Below are 20,405 nucleotides of genomic sequence, written 5' to 3'. Positions count from 1 at the left end.
CCACTTTACCTCCTGATCCTAGCCCACTAGCCCCACAGCGCTAAGAGGGATAAGGAATCCAATGCACTCTACTGTACTATAGTCACAGTTTAATAAATGTAGATTGGTGGAAGTGAAGAATGTTTGGGTAAAAACTCACTTTCATTTGGGATGCTAAATGAGAGTAGTTTTCATACCCACTGAGTGGTTCATTCACATCCATGGCTTCAGTTTCCTTCCCCCTCCCCCACCAAAAAAAAAAAGATTTCTAGACCCATCACTTAATCCTAACTTGTTGTCTGAATCCTAGCAAATACTTTTAGTAAATATTTCTGCCTGAATAACCCAACAAGACTGGATACCCCTCTGGATTCCTTTCTCTCCTCCACATGTGTCGCCATGTCCCATGTGTTCAACTTGTCCCATTCTCACTGTTTTAAAGCTGGTTGCCTCCTGTGCTGTCCACAGTACTTGATGACGTTCTAACTTGTCGTTGTCTCCATGCTGGACCAGCTCAAGCCATTTTGGCTCCAGCATACCGGTGATACTTCTGAAATACAAATCAGATCATATAGCCATGTGCATTAAGATCCTCAACAGAATTCTTTTACCCTTAAGTGAAAGTTTCAAACTCTTATTCTATTACACGGAGCCATTGGTGGATGCAGTTTCTACTCTCCCCTCCAGCCCCTCCATTTGAAGGTGGTATTCCAGTCATACGTAGCGTAGCACCTTTCTGTTCTTCATAGACCAGAGCTCTGCTGCTTTTCAGACCTTGACCCATGTGACCTTCTCCCTCTTTCCTCCTCCACCAATGCCATCATTTTAGCCTTCTTTTTTTTCTGCTCAAGATTGGAACTCTACCACTGCGCCACAACTCCACTTCCAGCTTTGTGGTGTTTAACTGGAGATAAGGCTCGCAGACTTTACTGCCCAATTTGGATTCAAACAGTAATCCTCACACCTCTGCCTCCTAAGTGGCTAGGATTACAGGTGTGAGCCACCATACCTGGCTCCATCTTAGCTTCTTATGGAAATACACAATGCACACAGAAAGTGTATATACCACTTGCTTCATTCACTGCACAGATAGGGGAGAAGAATGAATTTTCTCAAGTAAACACACCCATGTAACCCATGTCCAGTTCAAAAACCTGAAAAGGTCCAGAGTTCTCGAAGCCTTCCTCACACTCCCTGCTACACCCAAGAGAAGCTGTTACCTGGATTTTTCAAAATCATTGATGTGTTTTCCCATTCTTTATACTTTGTATGAATGAAAACCCTTGTCTGAAATGAAAGCCTGTATCAGATTATCTATAAAATGAACCTCCAAAATGTTTAGTGGCCCAGAATGACTATGAACTCCCCGATTGGGGCTCCTTAGTTTTCACGGTTCTGTCTGTTCATCCCTTCATCATCATGTTTCTTAACCCTGCCCTGTCTCCACAGCCACATGCCCTCCCTTCTCACTCATTCTTCCACCCCTGTGCTGTCCCCATCATCCACCGAAACTTCTCACATCATGCAGCTCCAGATGTCTCTTTGCTCTGGAGTAGAATGAACACTTTTTCAGTTACTTCCTACGTGCCGTCTCTACCTCCTGCCTGGCAATCTTATAAGTCACCAAGGTGGGTGGTTCACTTTCTGTCACTTATGTAGTTTCCTGTCTCCACTGATTTCCCCTTCCCAGGATCCCCATCACTCTTCTTGACTTAGCATTTGAACTGTTTCTTGATTTAACTCTGGACTTGCTAAGCACCCACTGCAGAATCAAACCCAAACTCTAGCACAGCATATAGACTCCCTAACCTGTTTGTGCTTGGTTCCTCTCCTAGTCTCTGCTGAAAACACTGCTCTCTACTTCTCTGCCATATTGAATCTGCATGCATTTTTGTGAACTTGCTTAGGGATTTCTTGCTTTTATGTCCTTTCTTTCACTGCACACCTGTTCTCATCCTTTATGTTCTGTCTCTATTGCAACCTTCTCAGTAAAACAACATATTTGAGAGCTTTATACTTGGTCCTGTTTCCTACTATTAAGATTAAAACTAAGAAATATCATTATTATAATATATCCCTTTGTACTGAACTTCCTCAGGGCAAGGGCTTTGTTCACTGATCAGTTATAACCCCTCACAACTGCACATTGTAGGTACTCAGTGAGCACTTATTAAGTGAATGGATGCATGACTGACAATTGCGGAGAACTTACTGTGGCAGGCACTTTGTCAAATCAACCTGAATTCATCCCCATGCAAACGCTATGCGGAAGAAATTATTTAATCCCAATTTTTTTAACAAGATTAACTTGCCTGTGACCACAAAGATGACACATTGCAACTCTAAGAATGAACCCTAATTTTCCCACATTTTAAATAACTTCACTCTTTTTGTCTGCCATGAAACTTTGCACATGACTCTTCTGTGGTTTTCAGTATGTCTTGAGAAAATGAAATAATTATTCAGAAGTACTGAAAATATCTTTCCACATATTTATCCTTTCATTACATTGTGAGTTTTTTGAGAATAGGAGCTGGGCCTTATTTTATTCCTTCCCTTCCTCAAAACCCCAAACAGCCAACACAGCATCTTACACATGTTTGTGTTCACTAAATGTTTATCAAATGAAATAATGGGTGTGCTGTTAGAGACAGCATTTGGCAGTAAGTACTTTTTGCACAATCAGAGCTTTTGAGTACTGTCCTCATGGTTGCTCTGAATCCAGGACCAGCTGCTGAAGCTTCTTCAGTATGGTGTGGGCTTTGAACCACCCCTGGCTGACCCATCCTCCACCCTGACCCTAGTCCTCTACCATCCTTCCTGTCCTCATGAAATTCCTCTGATCTGTCTTCCTGCTCTTAAAGGCTGACCAGGCAGAGAAAGTTCTCTCCCTCTCACCCCCCCCTCCCCCTGCTTTTGTTGATCTCATGCCTTGCTTGAACCTTGTTGCTTTCCTGGTCATTCTGGACAGGCAGGGCAACATGACATTTATATAGATAATTCTAAGACAGAACAGACTGTGGTAAACAGAAAGTCACGAGGCCCTCTCTGTAGGAGATGGGAGGAAGCAGGCATTCCTAGTTATATGATGGAGGAATTGTGCTGACTTTCTAAAAAGTAAATTTCTTTTTTTCAGGCCCACCAATTATTTAGGGTTGTTGATTGCAAGAAATAGAAAAAGAGGGAACTTAGAAGGATAGAGTGTCTAGGAACTCAAAGGATAGAGTGCAGCTTGGCTTACAGAAGTAGAAACAGAACCAGAAGGTAATCCAGCATTAAGTAGCATTCAGTTTCTTGGTCTGACCTTCAGTGTTTCTATACATTTGCTTCATTGTTCTTTATATGGATCTTCATTTATCCATAGCCCTTCATTTCAGAGCAAAGTTCCAATGGCTACTGAGTTAAAAAGGAAATAGTATCTGTCTCTCAACATTCACGTACTCCTAGAAACTCTACCTGATTAGCCCAACATGAATCAGATCCTCACATATGGTCCAAGCCACATGAACTATGTAACGCTCTACAACATAGCTTCAAGGGACACACGTCCTTGGAAAAGCATCATTGTAAGCTGAGTGAACTCTCCAAAGATGTCAACTATACTTAGTTCTGCTATCTGATGAAATTCATGTATAGGAATTCTGGGTATTTCTCCTGGAAGAGAGCAGATTAAGAAGCTTTCAATATTTGAAATTCTTAAAAGGAAAATATGCAAGTATACATTTGCATATGCTTGCATAAATATTTGAATATTTATATATTTCACAAATGGAACACTGATTAAGATGACATTCCACTAGTAATTCCTCACTTTTTCATGCTAATTTTGTTCTCAGAAGATCTGGAATCCTAGCTTTAACCAAGTATCTCCCACATGTCTCTCTGGCCTGTGAGACTGCAGGGTTAAACGGTGGTGAACCAGGTTGGGTTGCTCCTCCCTCCTCCAGGTCCCATAGAAAGGACACCAACTCTTCCCCAACCCTCTCCATCAGAAGCCAGAAGGCTGGTCTCTTTCTTATAAGCCAGGTATGTGGTCAGGGAATTCTCTTGCTTTTCCATGCTCTACAAATTTTGAGAACACTAACCTGGATCAATCACTGATAGTTTGAGGATGGAAAAGAAGAAACCAGGATAAGTCCCTTTTTGCATTCAAATCTCCAAGGCAAATCCAGAGTTACATGTCCATCTTTCCTATATCCTGCTCATATGTCACCTCTAAGCTATACACAGAACAGGAACCCACAAAGAAAAGTACAGCCCCTGCCTGTGTTGAGGTGGGTCCAGGCCTTGTTCTGGAGGATAGGCCTCCTAACTCTTCTCCTGAGGCCTTATATAAACTGCTCAAACTATTCAAATGATATTTCTCTGGCTTGTTTTCCAGGCTCCTTGGGTACAGCAGGCCGTGTATGCAACCTGACTTCCCGGGGCATGGACAGCTGTGAAGTCATGTGCTGTGGGAGAGGTTATGACACATCTCGCGTGACCCGGATGACCAAGTGTGAGTGTAAATTCCACTGGTGCTGTGCGGTGCGCTGTCAGGACTGCCTGGAGGCTCTGGACGTTCACACCTGCAAGGCTCCCAAGAGTGCCGACTGGACAACTCCTACATGACCCCAGCAGAGGTCCTCATCCACCTTCCCTCCCGAAAGGACATTCTTTGATCTGCAAAGACACTGGACCTCTGGGTTCTTGGGGTTGGGTTGGGAGGGGTGGGGCGTTTCCCTAAGGCATGTGGCCTTGGTCTCAGCAGAAGCCCCTTCTCTCTCCCTGGGGGCCCAGGACTGCAGGCCACAAGCTGCACATAATGTATACCCTATTCTATCCATCTTCCGCAGTCTGGGGTCACCTCTCTTCCTGCTGAGTTTGCTTTGGAAATGGCAAGACAGGCTGTTCTGAGGAGGAGGGCAATGAGCCCAGATCACTGTCACCTACGCTTTCCTCTATCTAGAGCAACTGGCGGGGGGTGAGAAAAGCATTTCAAAGCAACTTTCTCTGTGTCTTCCAACAAATGCTCACAGTTAAGAAATCCCAAGCTTCCTTCGGAGGATGTGGGAGCAGAGCAAGTTAAAGAAAGCAGACCACCTGTCACCAAATTAACTTTTAATTCTTGAATAATCCCAGCAAGGCTTTTGTCTGACCAAGAGATGCTCACTGTTATTGAGAAGTCATCCTTGCTTAGAGAGGTTGGTTGTGAATAAAGTTCAGGTTTTAAATGCAGATTGTGGTATGCATTGATTGCCATATTGAACTCTGATATCATAAGGTAGCAAAGGGTGTCCTTTGATCCAGTGTTTTCATTTTTCCCAATAATCAAAGCTTCAGAAAGTCATTGCTTTCCATCTTTGCCCCCTCCATTTAAAGAATCACAGGAAACGAGACTGCCTTCGATGGGCATCGAGATCAAATTGGAAGGAAGATGGATGATCTGGTGGTATGTTGAAACTATTGAGTGAATGTGGTGAAAAATGATTTAGTAAGTAGAATATCAGAAAAATATGTCCATACTTATAAAGAGGGGGAAAAGAAGGGCAATTCCAATCTGAGCTTACGTATGTGACTCATGGAATTTTACAACTGAAAAGACTTAGAGGATGAAAACTTTCAGGATGACAAGACCAGTGGAATGCTAACAGAAAGGATTCCAGGCCTGGGTCAGGCTTTATCATGCCAAGACACTTGAGAGAAGTCAGTCCCATATGCTAAGGAGCATCAGCAAGTACCCTCACCCTTTACAAACTGTCTTTTCAAATTAAGATAGCATAATACTGTTGCCTAAAGCATTTGGCACATATGTTTATATGTTTAGTCTATATGTTTAGTAACCATACTATATCATATTGCAAATATATCATGACTTGAAGACATTGTTTAAGCAACCCAGCTGTAATTATGGGAACATCAATATGCAAATAGTGGTTTGTTTTTTGTCATCAGCCAAAAGATGACATTCAAGGAAAACAAAGAGACTGCCTGTCACATTTTTTTATTAGATAAAAGTAAGGTGAAATCTATGAAACTTCCTATCATCACCATGTACAATTTGGTTCTCATTTTTCTTGCTCTCAGAGCTACATTCACTAACAAAGTATTTCAATATATGCAACCTGTGTCATATTATGGAGTCTAGCTCACTTTCACACAGACTTTCACTTTGTTCTATCTTTGATTTGGATCCTTTAGACTGGGACTTATGGAAAAATAATCTACTGGAGTACCTTATCCTAATTTCTCTCTGTCTGTATATTTTGAGAGGGCTTCAGCCTTCTTAAAATAGACTGAATTTATTCCTTTTCCCTAGATCTCAAGGTCCCAAATTCATTGTATCAGTTTTCCAAAGTTGCTCTTTCATCTTTTTGTACTGTTTTATCTTAAGTCTTTTCTTCCTTTTCTGCAATGCTGGGGATAGAACCCAGGGACTTACGCTTACTAAGCAAGACCTCTGCTACTGAACCACATCCACAGTCCTCTTATTATTCTAGGGATTCAGGTGGTAGAAACATTGGAGAAACATTGCTTAGTGTGGGGATGGCCAGGCTAGGGAGCAAGTCCAAGTTTCCAGTTACACTGGGGTTTGGTATGGATGCTTTCATGGGGGTTCCAAATCCATGGGCTCTTCTGATACCACATGAATGTGAAGCCATAACATGATATATGTGTCAGGTGCTGGTGGCGCATGCCTATAATCCTAGCTATTCAGGAAGCTGAGTTCAAAGCCAGCCTAGGCTAGAAAGTCTATGAGACTCTTATCCCCAGTTAACCACCAGAAAACCAGAAGTGGCAGTGTGACTCAAAGTGGTAAAGCACTAGCCTTGAGCAAAAGAGCTCAGGGACAGCACTCAGTCTCTGAGTTTAAGCCCTCAACCAACAAAAAATAAAGAAAACATATATATATATATATATATATATATATATACACATGTACATTTACATATAGATATTCTTCCTCACCCTAAATATACATATGCATATATGTGTTCATATATATGTTGGCATATGTATGCATATAAATATACTTACATATGTAAATTTAGAATGGAGAAGAACTCTAGAGGACATCTCAGCTCCCCTCCATTTGGGAAAACTGGAAAACTGAAACTGAGAAAAGTGAAGGAGTCCATATAAATGCCCTCCATAACCTCAGTGCTCTGTCACAAAGACGTCTGCACAGCAAGTGTGAGAAAGTTCAGCACGTGATCCACTCAGTGAAAGCAGTTTCTCTCATCTCTCCTGGGTGTTCGCAGCTGCTTTTTTTCTTGTTTAATTCTGAAATGCATCCCTCCTGATAAGCAGCAAGGAGACAATGCTGATCCAAAAATTGTCTTAATCTATAAGGGATATTGTGGCAATCCTTGTGGAGGTGTAGTATGTCTTGACAGTGAAATTGTTTTTTAATCTGCTTTTACCTCTGAAAGAGGAAATTTCTATTTCTTTATGAGTAAGTAGAGAATTAATTCCCAGAATTCTCAAATACTCTAAATCTTACTTAACCTGAGGTTTCAAGAGGATGTGAGGCACAAATTACTCAAAACAAAATAATGGAAAGATCCATTTATATCAAGTCCACTTACACATTCCATTCCAATGAAAGTGTCATTATAAATCAAAGTTTCCTAGGCCAAAGATAATGTCTATTACTTTTCTGCAGTATCTAAATAAGTTTCCATAATATATTTTGACCAGCTCACTGGAGTTTTCCTTATTAAAGATATAATTTGCCCATGACCTTGAGATCTAGCATATGAATTGCTTTCTTCAACTGATTTGCTTCCCTATTTTGGTTTGTGGAGAATGATATTTGTCTGTATTCTTGAATTACAGCATCTTGATTTACAGCATCTTAGACCCTTATGGTAGGAAGGAGTAAATGCTCTATCTTCAGAAGCCAGTTTATCTCCTCAAATGGCTTAAGTCTAAGCACAAAACCCTCCAGAGCATAGATCACCCTTAGCTCCAGCTCTGTGGCCCCTTATTGCCTGGCTCCCTGAACACTGACTACTTGCTAATCTAGTGCCACCAGGTTCTACTAGACACCTGAGAGGAAAGGCCTATCAAATGACAACTGGATCTGGGTAGGGCCAGATGATGGGAGGGGAAACAGAGGAAGAGCCAGGTAGCTTTTGCCAAGTGACTGGCCAAGATCCATGATCATGGGCAGTGTCATTTTCCATTCTTCTTGTACACTCCCACCCTCCTTCCTGCCTTTGCTTCCCTGCCACCCAACAGCTCCTTCCTCAGGCTCCAGGCCCCAGGCCATGACTCAGATCCTCCATACCCATTGTGTAGTGCGGGTTGAGGTAGCCAGATATGCTTTTGAAATTGTCACAAGTATATCTTTTCTCTGAAGAATCATAAAACCTTGACAAAAGTCAAGTATCCCATTTCTCCTTCTGAGAATGCTTTGAACGCAGAAGATCTCATTTGACATGGACTATTCTGAGTCATGTTAATTTAGTAAGGAACCTCACAATCCACTGTAGAAGGAGACCTACTGCGGGCTGTCTCAGTGTGGCCTACATGACTGTGCAAGCACTCTGCCTGATGGCATTGTTAAGCCTGGATGTTGTTATTAGAGGCCGACCTAGGGCTGGTGTAATCTCACTCAGCTAAAAACATTGATCTCCCTTTTGCCCGCCTTCTAAATAAAGGCTCAGAGAAACACCCAGTGGACCAGAACTTTCTTTTGTGTCTGTTTACTGTACGTCAACCTAAGTTTCCTGGTTTGAAGAGCAGGAGTTGTGCTCAACAAACAGACCTCACCGGTTCCAAAGCTGGTAAACAATTTTTCTCAGGCTCCTGCTGAACTTCTGAAAAGCAATCTACTGCTGTGAGCTGACAGCTATGGAGCGCTAACTCTGACCTTCTTACCTAAGCCGAGAAATTTTCACTCATCCATGAGTATGCTCTTTACATTTTTCTGAGGATCAGCAAAGTGACAGGTGGTTTGCAAAGTCCAACATGATCATTATTTTTCTATATCATAGTTGTTTCAGCCCTGACTTTTTTTTCTCCCTGATATTCACATGGATTCCTGTTTAACCAAACCTCCCACTTCTACAAGGTAATAAAAGTGTCACACAGATTATTATGAAGAACTATTGTTATTTACAAGTCTACATTTTCTGTGAAATCAAAACATAATAAAGTGAATTTTCTGTGTTAACTTTGTTATTTTAAACTCATGGTAATCTTGCCAAACCCTCTGGTGAGAAAAAATCTCTACAGGTTATGGGAACTATTCTCTCATCTTTTCTCAGGCCCAACTTTCAAATGACGTGGCCAAGAGGCATCTTTCAAGTTTGTAAAGATTTCCAGAGAAACCAACTGACTTACCTTCCTGGTAACTGTGAGTGAATTTATAAAACTTACATTTAGGATTGAGGAAATATGGCAGATTTTTTGCTGTCTGTTTTCCTGTGGGTACGATCTCTAGGCTTGCTGCTCTTCTTGCTGCTAGCATGCTGTGGTAGTGTTTATAAATTCAGTGTCTGTCCATACCAGCTAAGCCACTCCTGCCAACCACTATGAGTTATCAGTTTCCTTATAGTATTTACTCTGATTTAAATGACATTTTCTCAACTTGATTAGAAACATGCAAGATCCCTTGACGCTATTTAGATTTGTGCATCCTGAGTATGTGGGCTACTTATTTGAAAATGTGAACAAACTCTCCCCTGAGAAAGAAAATCTACCCACCCCATTTCCATTTCCTTGGTGAACTTTATTTTGGGTGACGAAATGAATTAGCTGGGCATCCAAATGTGGCCTTCATGATTTGGGCTGTTCACTGCTTTTTGGGACTCCAGAAACTTCCAGAAAGCTTCTAGCTCTTCCAGAAACTTCCATGACTGCTTGAACAATCTGAAAAAGAGGTGGCTCTGTGCCTGTGTTTTTTCAAAAACATTTCCTTCAAATATTTTTGTTCAGAAAATGTCCATGAAATTTCCCTATTATCTACCTTTTTGTACAGTGCAGAGAATAAGGAAGCCAACATGGTCTCTGTCTACTAGATGCCACAGAAACTCTCTGAAACCCCCAAGTTGTAATGATGACAAATAGCTCTAGACATAGCCCAGTGTTCTCAGTAGAGAAGAAGGGGATGGGTTAAGAATAGAACGGTCCCTAATGTTCTAGTGTGGAACCAATACTAGGGATTAAGAACCAGTACTAAGGTCTCAACTTTGGATTAAGTCATCAATTGAAATGCAAGCCAGCTTCAAGTAGGAACCTTTCACTGGTGTATACATTTAATGGGATTTATTCCCAGTGTTGATTAGACTAACTAGGAAGGATCTTTTGGAGAATGTGTAGTTCTAGAACCCCTCCATATCATGGGGCAGAGGAGAAAGTATAAGGGTTGTTGCTCACTCAGTCTACCCTGTAAGTCCCTGGGGTCTGGTAAAGTAGGAAGATTCTGAGTTCCTGAGACGGCATTAACTGTAGAGAATCAAAGGAAAGATTGAATGTTAACAGGAGAAATAATAATGTGGTTTTAGAAACTGGGAGCAGAATTCTTAGGAATTCCTGGGTTTCACAACACTCAGTGGAGGGAAAGAAAAAACACTAACAACAATAAAATCCCCAAAACATAGCCTGGAAGGTGGAGGAGTGAGGTTGTTATAATTCTGTGTCAGATAGTTGAGTAACATTGACACAAAGAATAGTAATAATAAAGAAGAGACAAAACAGAAAAACAGAGAAAGCCTGAGTTTCTAGTGACATTAAGAAGTTCCAGAAGGCCACAATGTCTGTTGTTCCTATCTATTGCAGGCATCACTAGCCTCATGTCAGTGATTTTTAGCCCAGTGAAGAAATCCAAGTGCAGTCCAGCGAGACCAACAGGACAAGGGAAAGGAATAGCAGGAATAGGGAAAGGGAAGCAGTGGTAGAGTGAGCAGAATAGTAGCGCGTGTGATGGATAACATAAAAATCTCTCCCCCACCATGATGGCTGAAGACCTAGGGACAGATGACAGCTGACTTATAAAAGGAATCCAAAAGCCTTTCTTCTTTGACTTGACAAATTTTCATGGGATGTTTTTATTTTATTCTGCCCAAAGAAGTGAAGAGCAGACAGTATCTATGTGAGTGAATAAATAACATGAGATTTGCTCAAATGGTTTGTAAACATGGTGTGCCCTAGAGCTAGCATGATTATAATCTAATCAAAGTGCACCAGCTTGATATGTTGGACTATGTTTGGACTCATCCTGATTTTGTCATTTCTGAGTAGTGACTGGCCTGTGAAAACCCCTATAATTGAGTCACAGGCTCTGGAATTCCCCAGGCAGTCCACCCATTCAGATTTTAATAGCATCCCAGGCTTTCTTAAGTTCCACAGAGGAGAGGAATCACATTACTGCCCATAAACCCAATTCACATAATTAAATGACAAAGATGTCTCTAGTATACATTCAGCTGATTGCTCACAATAACTGACACTAGAAAGCTTCACAAACCCATCTGTAAGTGTTTAGGGGCTTCAGGTTACAGGTGGAGGTCGCTCACCAGCCAAACCAATATCAGGAAATACAGACAGCTAAATCTGAATTGGAGCCTCCTCAAGTCCACCCACCCATAGAAACTTTGGCATCTTGATCATTATTCTCCCATAGTAATGAAGGCCTTGAACTCTGAGTCGTCATGATGGAATCATGCTTAATCAAGACAAATATTCCCAGACTAAGAATATGAGGAGAGAGAGAAGGGAGTGCAGGTTTAATTTTCCTATATATTGCTGTAACTATAAACAATGCCTTATCTTCTCAACAACTCCCATGAAATAATAAGCACTAGTGTTTTAAAACTATTTACACCAGCCCTTAGAGATTTTATTAGACTCATGATTCACAGATGAGAAATTTTCCTCTTCTACAGGGTTTAGTAATTGGAATAAGAATTACTCAGCAGACTGTCTATACAAATGAATTTGAATTCTTCCTCTATTAACCACTCATTGGCATATTTCTTTTTTTCCTGTTTTTTTTCTTTCTTTCTTTCTTTTTTTTTTGTTGGTTATGGGGCTTGAACCCTGGGCCTGGGTGCTGTCCCTCAGCTCTTCAGCTCAAGGCAAGCACTCTACCACTTGAGCCACAGCACTGCCTCCAGTTTCCTGGTGATTAATTGGAGCTAAGAGTCTCATGGACTTGCCTGCCAGGACTGACTTTGTACCGTGATCCTCAGATCTCAACCTCCTGAGTAGCTAAGATTACAGGTGTGAGCCACCAGCACCCGGCTTCATTGGCATATTTCTTTAAACTTTTATTTTATAAACTACAGGGGTGATTGAGTCAATATGGTTTCTCTGTTTAAGCAGTGTAGGAAGATTATTTATTATAGGACCTTATGTTGTTTTATCATGTGGATATGACACTTCAGAGCAATGAGGTCACATGGCCTTTCCAGGATTCTGATAATGAGGATTCCTAGAATCACAGATTGTCACATTTTAAAGCCATTTGAAGATCATTTATTCCAACCTCCATGCTTTATTCATGAGAAAACAAAAGAAACTTTGTAATTTGAACTGTGAAGTAAGCAAGACTCACTGATTCACCATTGGAGAAGAACAGTTATTATCCATTTAGAGTCTGTACTGAGCATCCCCTATGAATCAACACACTGAGCTACCTCCAAAAGATTCAGCAGGACCAAGGTAGACATGCCCTTGCCTGGCGCATTTGGGAGAACTAGTACCTATCACTTGTCTGTTTATTGTACAAATTCACATATATAATTGCACTTAGTGCTTTGAATTATGTGTAGATGAACGTAATTATAGTGTTTTGAATTATGTGTAGATGAATGTAATTATCCTTTTTTTTTTTAACCTAAAACTAGTTTCAGAGGTTTAGTAATTTTCCCTAATCATAAAGTGTTCATATGTTTCTAAAAGGTACAGACTGAATCCAAAAGTGACTGCCAAAGGATTTCTATGATTTTAAACTAGATTTATAGGAAATCCAGACAGCAAATCATATGTTAATGCAGTTTAACAAAGCACAATCCAGAAGTGACACTTTTTCCTTTGCAAGAGGAGATTTATTTATTTGGCTAGAGTCTCAGTCCATCATGGCACAGAAGATGTGATAGAGCATAACAGTTCACATCATGATATCTAGAGAACAAAGAAAGAAGAATACAGGAAGAGGCCCAGGGGAAATCAAGTCCCCACGGTTATATTTCCAATGACATAAGGAAGTGACTTTTAGCTACATATTTTAAACTCAAATAGCTTTGAGACACTCCTAAAAAAGAATATAACATTTCCGGATATGAGAAATCTATTTACTCTGCCATGTGGAAATTTGACCCACAGTGGAAGATGGTTCTAAAACATGTTATCAACTTAAGCATGGTCTGGGTCATAATAGTTTAAGTCTTTTTCCTGAACTCCTTTCTAATGCTTCACTCCATAAATGAATATGTTGGTAATTTTTAAAAATACTGTTCTTGAGTATTGCTTAATTGAATATTACACTAATAAAAGGTGAAATTTTCCTAGCAACAATGCCCAGTGAATATTTGTCAGAATTGTATTCAGATTTAATAATATATTTTAAAATAGTATAAAAGTACATAGTATATATAAGTATGATACTGACCTTCATTAGAAATAATATTTCACCTTGTTTGATATGAAATGTAGATGGTCAAACTAGGAAGATATGTGTATTTGGATGATTGGACAGTATTTCTAGGCACAATAGGTAATTCCTCCCCTATGTTCTGATCTAGAAACAGTCAGCATTGACTTCCAATTGCCCTTCAATTGGCTCCTCACTTAGTCTAACCTGTGGTTGGTATTATTTCTGATGGTAGCCAAATTAGTAAAGAGAAAATCTCATCTGAAAGTAAAACAACCAAGGACCAGTTCTTGCATGAATATCTGAGGAGACTAGTGAGAGCCAGAGAGAGACTCTATATCTACATGGAATCTTAATTGAGGGATCTAGGGAGAGAGTGGAGAATTTTGATTACAATTATCTCAAAGAATATGGAACAGATTGATACTCATGTTTATTCATGATTTTAAAAACCCTGCCTTCAGATACTCATTTTACTTTGTGAGAATACTGCTAAGCAATATGAGATCATGAAGAAGGTGGTCCTTTAAATAAGTAAATAAGTAAGTAGAATCAAGGGAGTTTAATCCTGCCTAGAATGTGATTCATTCTTTTGGAGCAATATATAAAGTGAAATGATGTCCAAAAGCAATTTTGTTTAACTTCTTGGACACAGAGCAATTTTCCTTATAGCAACTAAAGCAGAATCAGACCTGCAGGTAGATTGTGTTGACACCCCAGAAGAATAACAACTCACCCTGTGTCATTTTATTGTCTTTAATGGTTTCTAAAATTCTCACCTTACCAATACTATCTGATATTAAGACTTTATCTTCTAAAACTTCCTTTGGAATTCCTGGATGTTATTAAATTTTATTCTCTTTTATCTGGTTAAGGATTAGAGCCCAGAGCCTTGTATGTACTGGGGTGCCAAAACTCAAGTATTAGTGTCTGAGTGATAACTTGATAAATTTACTATCCAGAAGTGTAGATTTTAAAGATAATGTTGGTGTAGAAAATAACTTGTGGATTTTGTGACATTGGGAATTAGAGTTAGGATACAGTATCTCATCCCTTTCCCCATTAAAAACAGTGCCTCCAAATGACCATAGACTCATAAAAGGAAACATCTGATATAAGCATAAGGAATCAAAGGAAGAGGTGCAAACAAATAGCTTAAGAGTAGAGATATAGCCTGAGAAAAGTGTCATTTGGCAATTTTGTAATTATACAAATATCACATAGTGTATGCAAATTGACATGGCTATTGTGTCAGTAGTTAATATAATCTTATATGACCACTGTTACACACATGGTACTTTGTTAGTTAAAATGTTGTGGTATATAGTTTGCTGTAAAATAATTAAAGAAATATGTCCTGAATAAACTTCAAAAGATGGAAAAGGCCTCCAATGAAAAACAGTCACCCAGTTAAAGGAGATTAAGGAAAATACAAACAAACAAATCAGTGATATAAAGAGGTTCTTAGAAATCCTAAAACAAGATTTCAAAAGAGGTAGAAGCCCACAGAAATGACCAAACAGAAATAAACAGAAAGCAGAAAATCTCTTTGGCAGATTAAATGATGTGGAAGACAGTCTTGGGACTAGAAGAAAGAGCTGATATAATTGAGTGAGAGAACATAATTTTACACAACAAATCCAGGAGACAAGAAAGGAACATGCAAGAACTTCAGGTTTAATTCAAAGACATAAATTGGGGCTGATAGTATTGAAGAAAGAGAAGAGCAAACAACCAAGGGGAGAGGAAACATACTCCACAGCATTCTAGCAGACAATTTCCCAAATACCCTAAAAGAAAGGCCCATTCAGATACAAGAAGCCTTTAGGATAACCAACAGACCAGACCAGAAAAGAACATCATACTGCCAAATTATAATCCACAGAGGATCAACAGACAAAGTAAAGGATTCTTAAAGCTGCCAGAGAGAAAAGATTGACTTATAAAGGAAAATCTGTCAGAATAACCGAATATTTCTCAACTGAAACCATAAAAGCAAGGAAAGCCTGGCAAGATGTATCCCAAACTCTAAAATCAAGCAATTAACAACTCAGAATACTGCACCCAACAAAGCTCTCCTACATAACTGAAGGATACATTAAATCATCCTACAACAAAGAAAAATTGAAACAATTTATCCTCACTAAACCAGCACTTCAGAAGATACTTAAAGATGTCCTTCATACAGAAAATCAACAAGAATATGATATTGGCAGAGAAAATGCTCCTTACCAGAGAACCAGATAAATATAGAAAGAATAGAGGAGTCACAGCCCCTAAGAAGATAAATTCCATGACAGGCATTACCAGATACCTCTGAGTCCTATCCTCAATATCAATGGACTTAAGTCTCCAATTAAAAGACAGTAAATAGTGGATCAGATAAACAAGACCCATCCAACTGTTGTTTACAAGAGACACATCTTGCTGACAAAAGCAGCCACATTCTCAAAGTAAGAGGTTGGAATAAAATCTCTCAAGCAATGGCCTCAATAAACAGGCCAGAATAGCAATCCGATTATCAGATAAAATAGACTTCAAATTAAAATTAGTAAAAGAGGGCTGGGAAGGTGGATCAGTGGTAGAGCGCTTGCCTTGCATGTATGAGGCCCTGGGTTCGATTCCTCAGCACCACATAAGCAAAAAGAAAAAAAGCCGGAAGTGACGCTGTGGCTCAAGTGGTAGAGCGGGAGCCTTGAGCTGAAGAGCTGAGGGACAGCGCCCAGGCCCAGAGTTCTGGCCCCACGACCAGACCCAAAAAAAATAAAAATAAATAAATAAATAAATAAATAAATAATTAGTAAAAGAGAGACAAAGAAGTCTTTACATACTAATAAAGGGAACTCTCCATCAGGAGGATATGACAATTCTAAACATTTACACAAAAAATGCTGGAACAGTTTTTTTTTATTTAGGGGAGTTCCGGGAAGATGGCGGAGGAGAAGCTGGAATCTGAACAAGCTCTCGCATAGAAAGCAGTTTTAGAGTTCCAGTGAACAGTCCTAAGCCAGAGAATCACACCAAGTGTGCCATCACAGGACAGAGAGTTAGTCAAGAGAGGGGAAGCCAAGACAAGGAGACACATCTGAGCGCCTGCCAGCAGCCGCGGCGGCGGCGGCAGGGTCGCAGTGGCGACCGCAGCCACAGCCATACCTGAGCGCTCACACAGAGAGTCCGGGACGAAGGAGCCAGACGCAGCCGGCGAGAGGATTCTACTCAACACCAGAAAGAACCGACAAGGAGCGGACAACTTCATCCTGCACTTTGCAGACCAGAGACGACCCAGGATCCAAGACTCTGCGTGAGTAGAAGCCCGACATCCTCACTCCTTCTCAGGGAGCAGAGGAGGGAAGGCCACCCCTCCCCCCCAGCACCGGTGATCTCCATCTTGGATACCGACAAAGCTCGGAGGAGCTGCTAGCTCCAACTCAGGCCTTGGAATAAAACGAGTCATTTAACAGGTCACAAGAACTTAACGGCGAAGTGACCTGCCAGACTCAGCTCCATCCAGGGAAAAGTCACCCAGCCCAGGCACCAGCCATTGGAGTGGCTTTCCTCACTGGGTAACCAGAGCCAGAGGCTGCCCCTCCCTCTAGCAGCCTCCACAATCAATTGAAAAACAGAAACCCTGAGAATGGCTCCAGGCTGGGTGCTGTGAATTTTTCACAAAATAGCCCCAGGGAAAAGCTACTGTTTGTTGAAAGGCCTCAACTCTACCAGAACCTAGCCTCATCACCCCTCTTTTGTGATTCTCAAAGCAGATCACCCTCCCATTAAACTAACCTGGGAGGGGGATCTCAAAATCTTGGGTAAAGCAGAGCATTTTTCTGCCTGTTCGAACAAACTGACTTAAGAAACCAATCAAGCCACAGGACCTCAAGCTGACCAGAGACTCCAACAAGAGGCTGGTTACAGACAAAAGGGAGATACAGGATTCTTCCCACCCCTCCCAAAAAAATCAAAAAAAAAAAATCAAAGAACTTTTTTTTCTTCTTTTTTTTTTTTTGGTACCTTATATATATAAAAAAATTTTTTTCCTTTTCTAAAACTTTTATTAATCTTTAATTTTTGCCTTTTTTGAAAAAATAATTGTTTTCCAGTAACTTTTTTTTCCCTCTTATAATTTTTATTTTAGGAATACGTGAATGTACGTTTTCCTTTCTTTTCTTGTCTTCTCTCTCTTTTTCTTTCTTTCTTAATTTTGTTTTTTGTCTAGCTCTACTGAACTTCTGATCTTTTTTTTCTCCCTTTCTTATCCTTTTCACCTTTTCCTTTCTTTTGTTCTTCTGTATGTGACTTAACTCTCGTCCTGCATATCCTCAGATAAACCCATAGTTAACTAGTAGACCCTATCCCCCATTGTGTACACACTTAATCCACAAATTTATTACTCAATCCAAAACCTCTGAGACTTAAATTCCTTAATAGCAGTACTACATCTTTATACCTATATAATATTTTAAGCATTTTTTAAGTTTTTCACATCTCCTCTATCTCCCTCCTGTTTTCTCATTATATTCACATTCCTCTCTAAATAGATGGTCTTTCAATCTCCATAACTATATTAATTTTTACGTTTCTAATTTTTTTTCTGGTCTCTTTTCATTTCCCTTTCCCTTTCTTCTTTTTTTCTCCATCTCTACATGCATCCTACCCAACCTATTTCCTGCATTGAGATTAGGACATAGTTAACTCTCCCTGTGCCTCCCCACACCAATCTATTCCTAATTTTTACCCACATCTCTCCCTAACCCTAAAAATTTCTGGTTTTCCAAATTCTTCTCTGCGGTTCAAAGCCCATTAACATATAGTTGTTTGATGTTGAATAGATGTATCTGTTGAACTAGATTGTATCTGTAGACTATTGACTGTATAAATGCAAACATTGGTTGATGGTTGCCTTAAGATAGTGTTCTAGCACAAAACTGGTACTATTTTCATCTCAAATGGGCAGAGTAAGCCGAAAAAACACAAGAAAAATGGCAAATCTGGGTATCTCAATTCCCAATCTTGATAATCAGGGGTCAGATCAGATAATGAACAATCCAGAGGAGAGTTCCCAAATAGCTCTACAAACACTGGTGGCAAACATGATAAATGAGAAGTTTGACAACTTATAAAGGACTCTGTATGAGCGTGATAGGGAGAGAGAGGAGGCATCCCAAAAGTTTATACAGGAATATCATAAGCGTGAGGAAGCTACTCAAAAACTGATACAGGATTTGCGTGAACAACTTGAGAATACTCAAAGAGAAAGGGAGGAATGGCGTGAGCAGGCTGAGAACACTCAAAGAGAACTGCAGGAATCCCACGAACGGGAGGAAAGAGAACTACAGGAATCCCACGAACGGGAGGAAGCTAATCAAAGAGTAATTCAGGAATTGAGAGACCAGGTAGAGAACACACAAAGATCACTAAAGGCATTCATGGAATCCATTAACAAAGAGCTGAAGGAAGTCAGGGAGACCACAAAGGGAATGCTGAATGGAACCCAACAGAAGGAATGGGAGTCCAAAGAAACCATAACCAATCAATTAAGTGATTTGAGAACAAACACTGAACACCAAATTAAGGAAGTAAAGAAATTCATACAAGACCTAAAAGAGAGCTTCAACAAAGAACTTGAAGCCATCAAAGCTGACCAATTAGAAGGAAAAGAGATAAAAAACAAAGTAGAGAGTCTTGACAGCAGGTTAGACCATGCAGAAGATCGAATCTGAGGGATTGAAGACAGCCTAGATATTATAGAGAAAGAACATACAACCATCCAAGACAAGTCCAAGAAGTATGATAGATCTATCCAACACCTGGAAGACACCATCAGAAGGCCTAATCTAAGGATAATGGGTGTAGAGGAGCACCTAGAAACAGAAGTTAATGGTCTAGGAAATTTGTTTAACAGGATCCTAGCAGAGAACTTCCCAAACATACAAAAAGATAGGCCTATTCAGATACAAGAAGCTTTTAGAACCCCAAATAGACCAGACCAGAATAGGACATCCCACCGTCATATTATAATCCACACAGGATCAACTCAGACCAAGGAAAAGATCCTTAAAGCTGTCAAGGAGAAAAGGTTAATCACCTATAAAGGGAAACCAATTAGAATCACCTCAGATTTCTCAGCAGAGACAATCAAAGCAAGAAGAGCCTGGAATGATGTATGCCATGCCCTAAAAACAAACAACTATCAACCAAGAATACTGTACCCAGCTAAACTCTCCTTCATAACTGAAGGCCAAATAAAAACCTTCCATAGCAAAGAAAAATTGAAACAATACATCTCCACCAAACCAGCCCTACAAAAGATTCTTAAAGATGTCCTACACATAGAAAACCAACAAGACCGCAACAAAGGCCAAGAAACTGCACCCAAACTGAGAATCCAAGAACCATAGGAAGAACCCAGTTTTCGCAGCCCCCAAGAAGGTGGATAACATGGCAGGAACTCCCAAATACCTCTCAGTCCTATCTCTTAACGTTAACGGACTGAACTCTCCAATTAAGCGACATAGACTGTCTAGTTGGATTAAAAAACAAGACCCTTCTATCTGCTGCCTGCAGGAGTTACATCTTGCCCGTAAAAACAAACACATTTTCAATGTTAAAGGCTGGAACAAAATCTACCAAGCAAACGGCCCCCATAAACAGGCGGGAGTTGCAATCTTAATATCAGATAAAATAGACTTCAAATTAAAATTCGTGAGAAGAGATAAAGAAGGTCGCTACATACTAATTAAAGGATCTCTCCTTCAGGAGGATATTACAATTCTAAATATCTATTCGCCAAACAATGGAGCACCCAAATTTATCAAAGAAACACTACTTTCCCTCAAATCCCATA

At 40.1% G+C, this 20,405-nt stretch overlaps 1 protein-coding gene across 1 annotated transcript in view; it reads left to right on the top strand.

Moving 5' to 3' along the window:
* Wnt2 (Wnt family member 2) overlaps window positions 1-5,120 on the top strand; it is a 44,337-nt gene extending 39,217 nt beyond the window's left edge. The window contains exon 5 of the mRNA XM_042696008.1: window positions 4,361-5,120. Within this exon, the coding sequence (XP_042551942.1) occupies window positions 4,361-4,590 (230 nt within the window). The 3' untranslated portion in view covers window positions 4,591-5,120. The remainder of the gene's footprint in view (window positions 1-4,360) is intronic.
* Window positions 5,121-20,405: the final 15,285 nt, after the last annotated feature.

The sequence above is a fragment of the Dipodomys spectabilis genome, unplaced genomic scaffold (assembly GCF_019054845.1).
Source record: "Dipodomys spectabilis isolate Male_0828 unplaced genomic scaffold, ASM1905484v1 ptg000197l, whole genome shotgun sequence".
NCBI classification, from domain to species: domain Eukaryota; kingdom Metazoa; phylum Chordata; class Mammalia; order Rodentia; family Heteromyidae; genus Dipodomys; species Dipodomys spectabilis.
The sequence above is the reverse complement of the archived record's forward strand: the minus strand, read 5'-3'. Positions and strand labels throughout refer to the sequence as shown.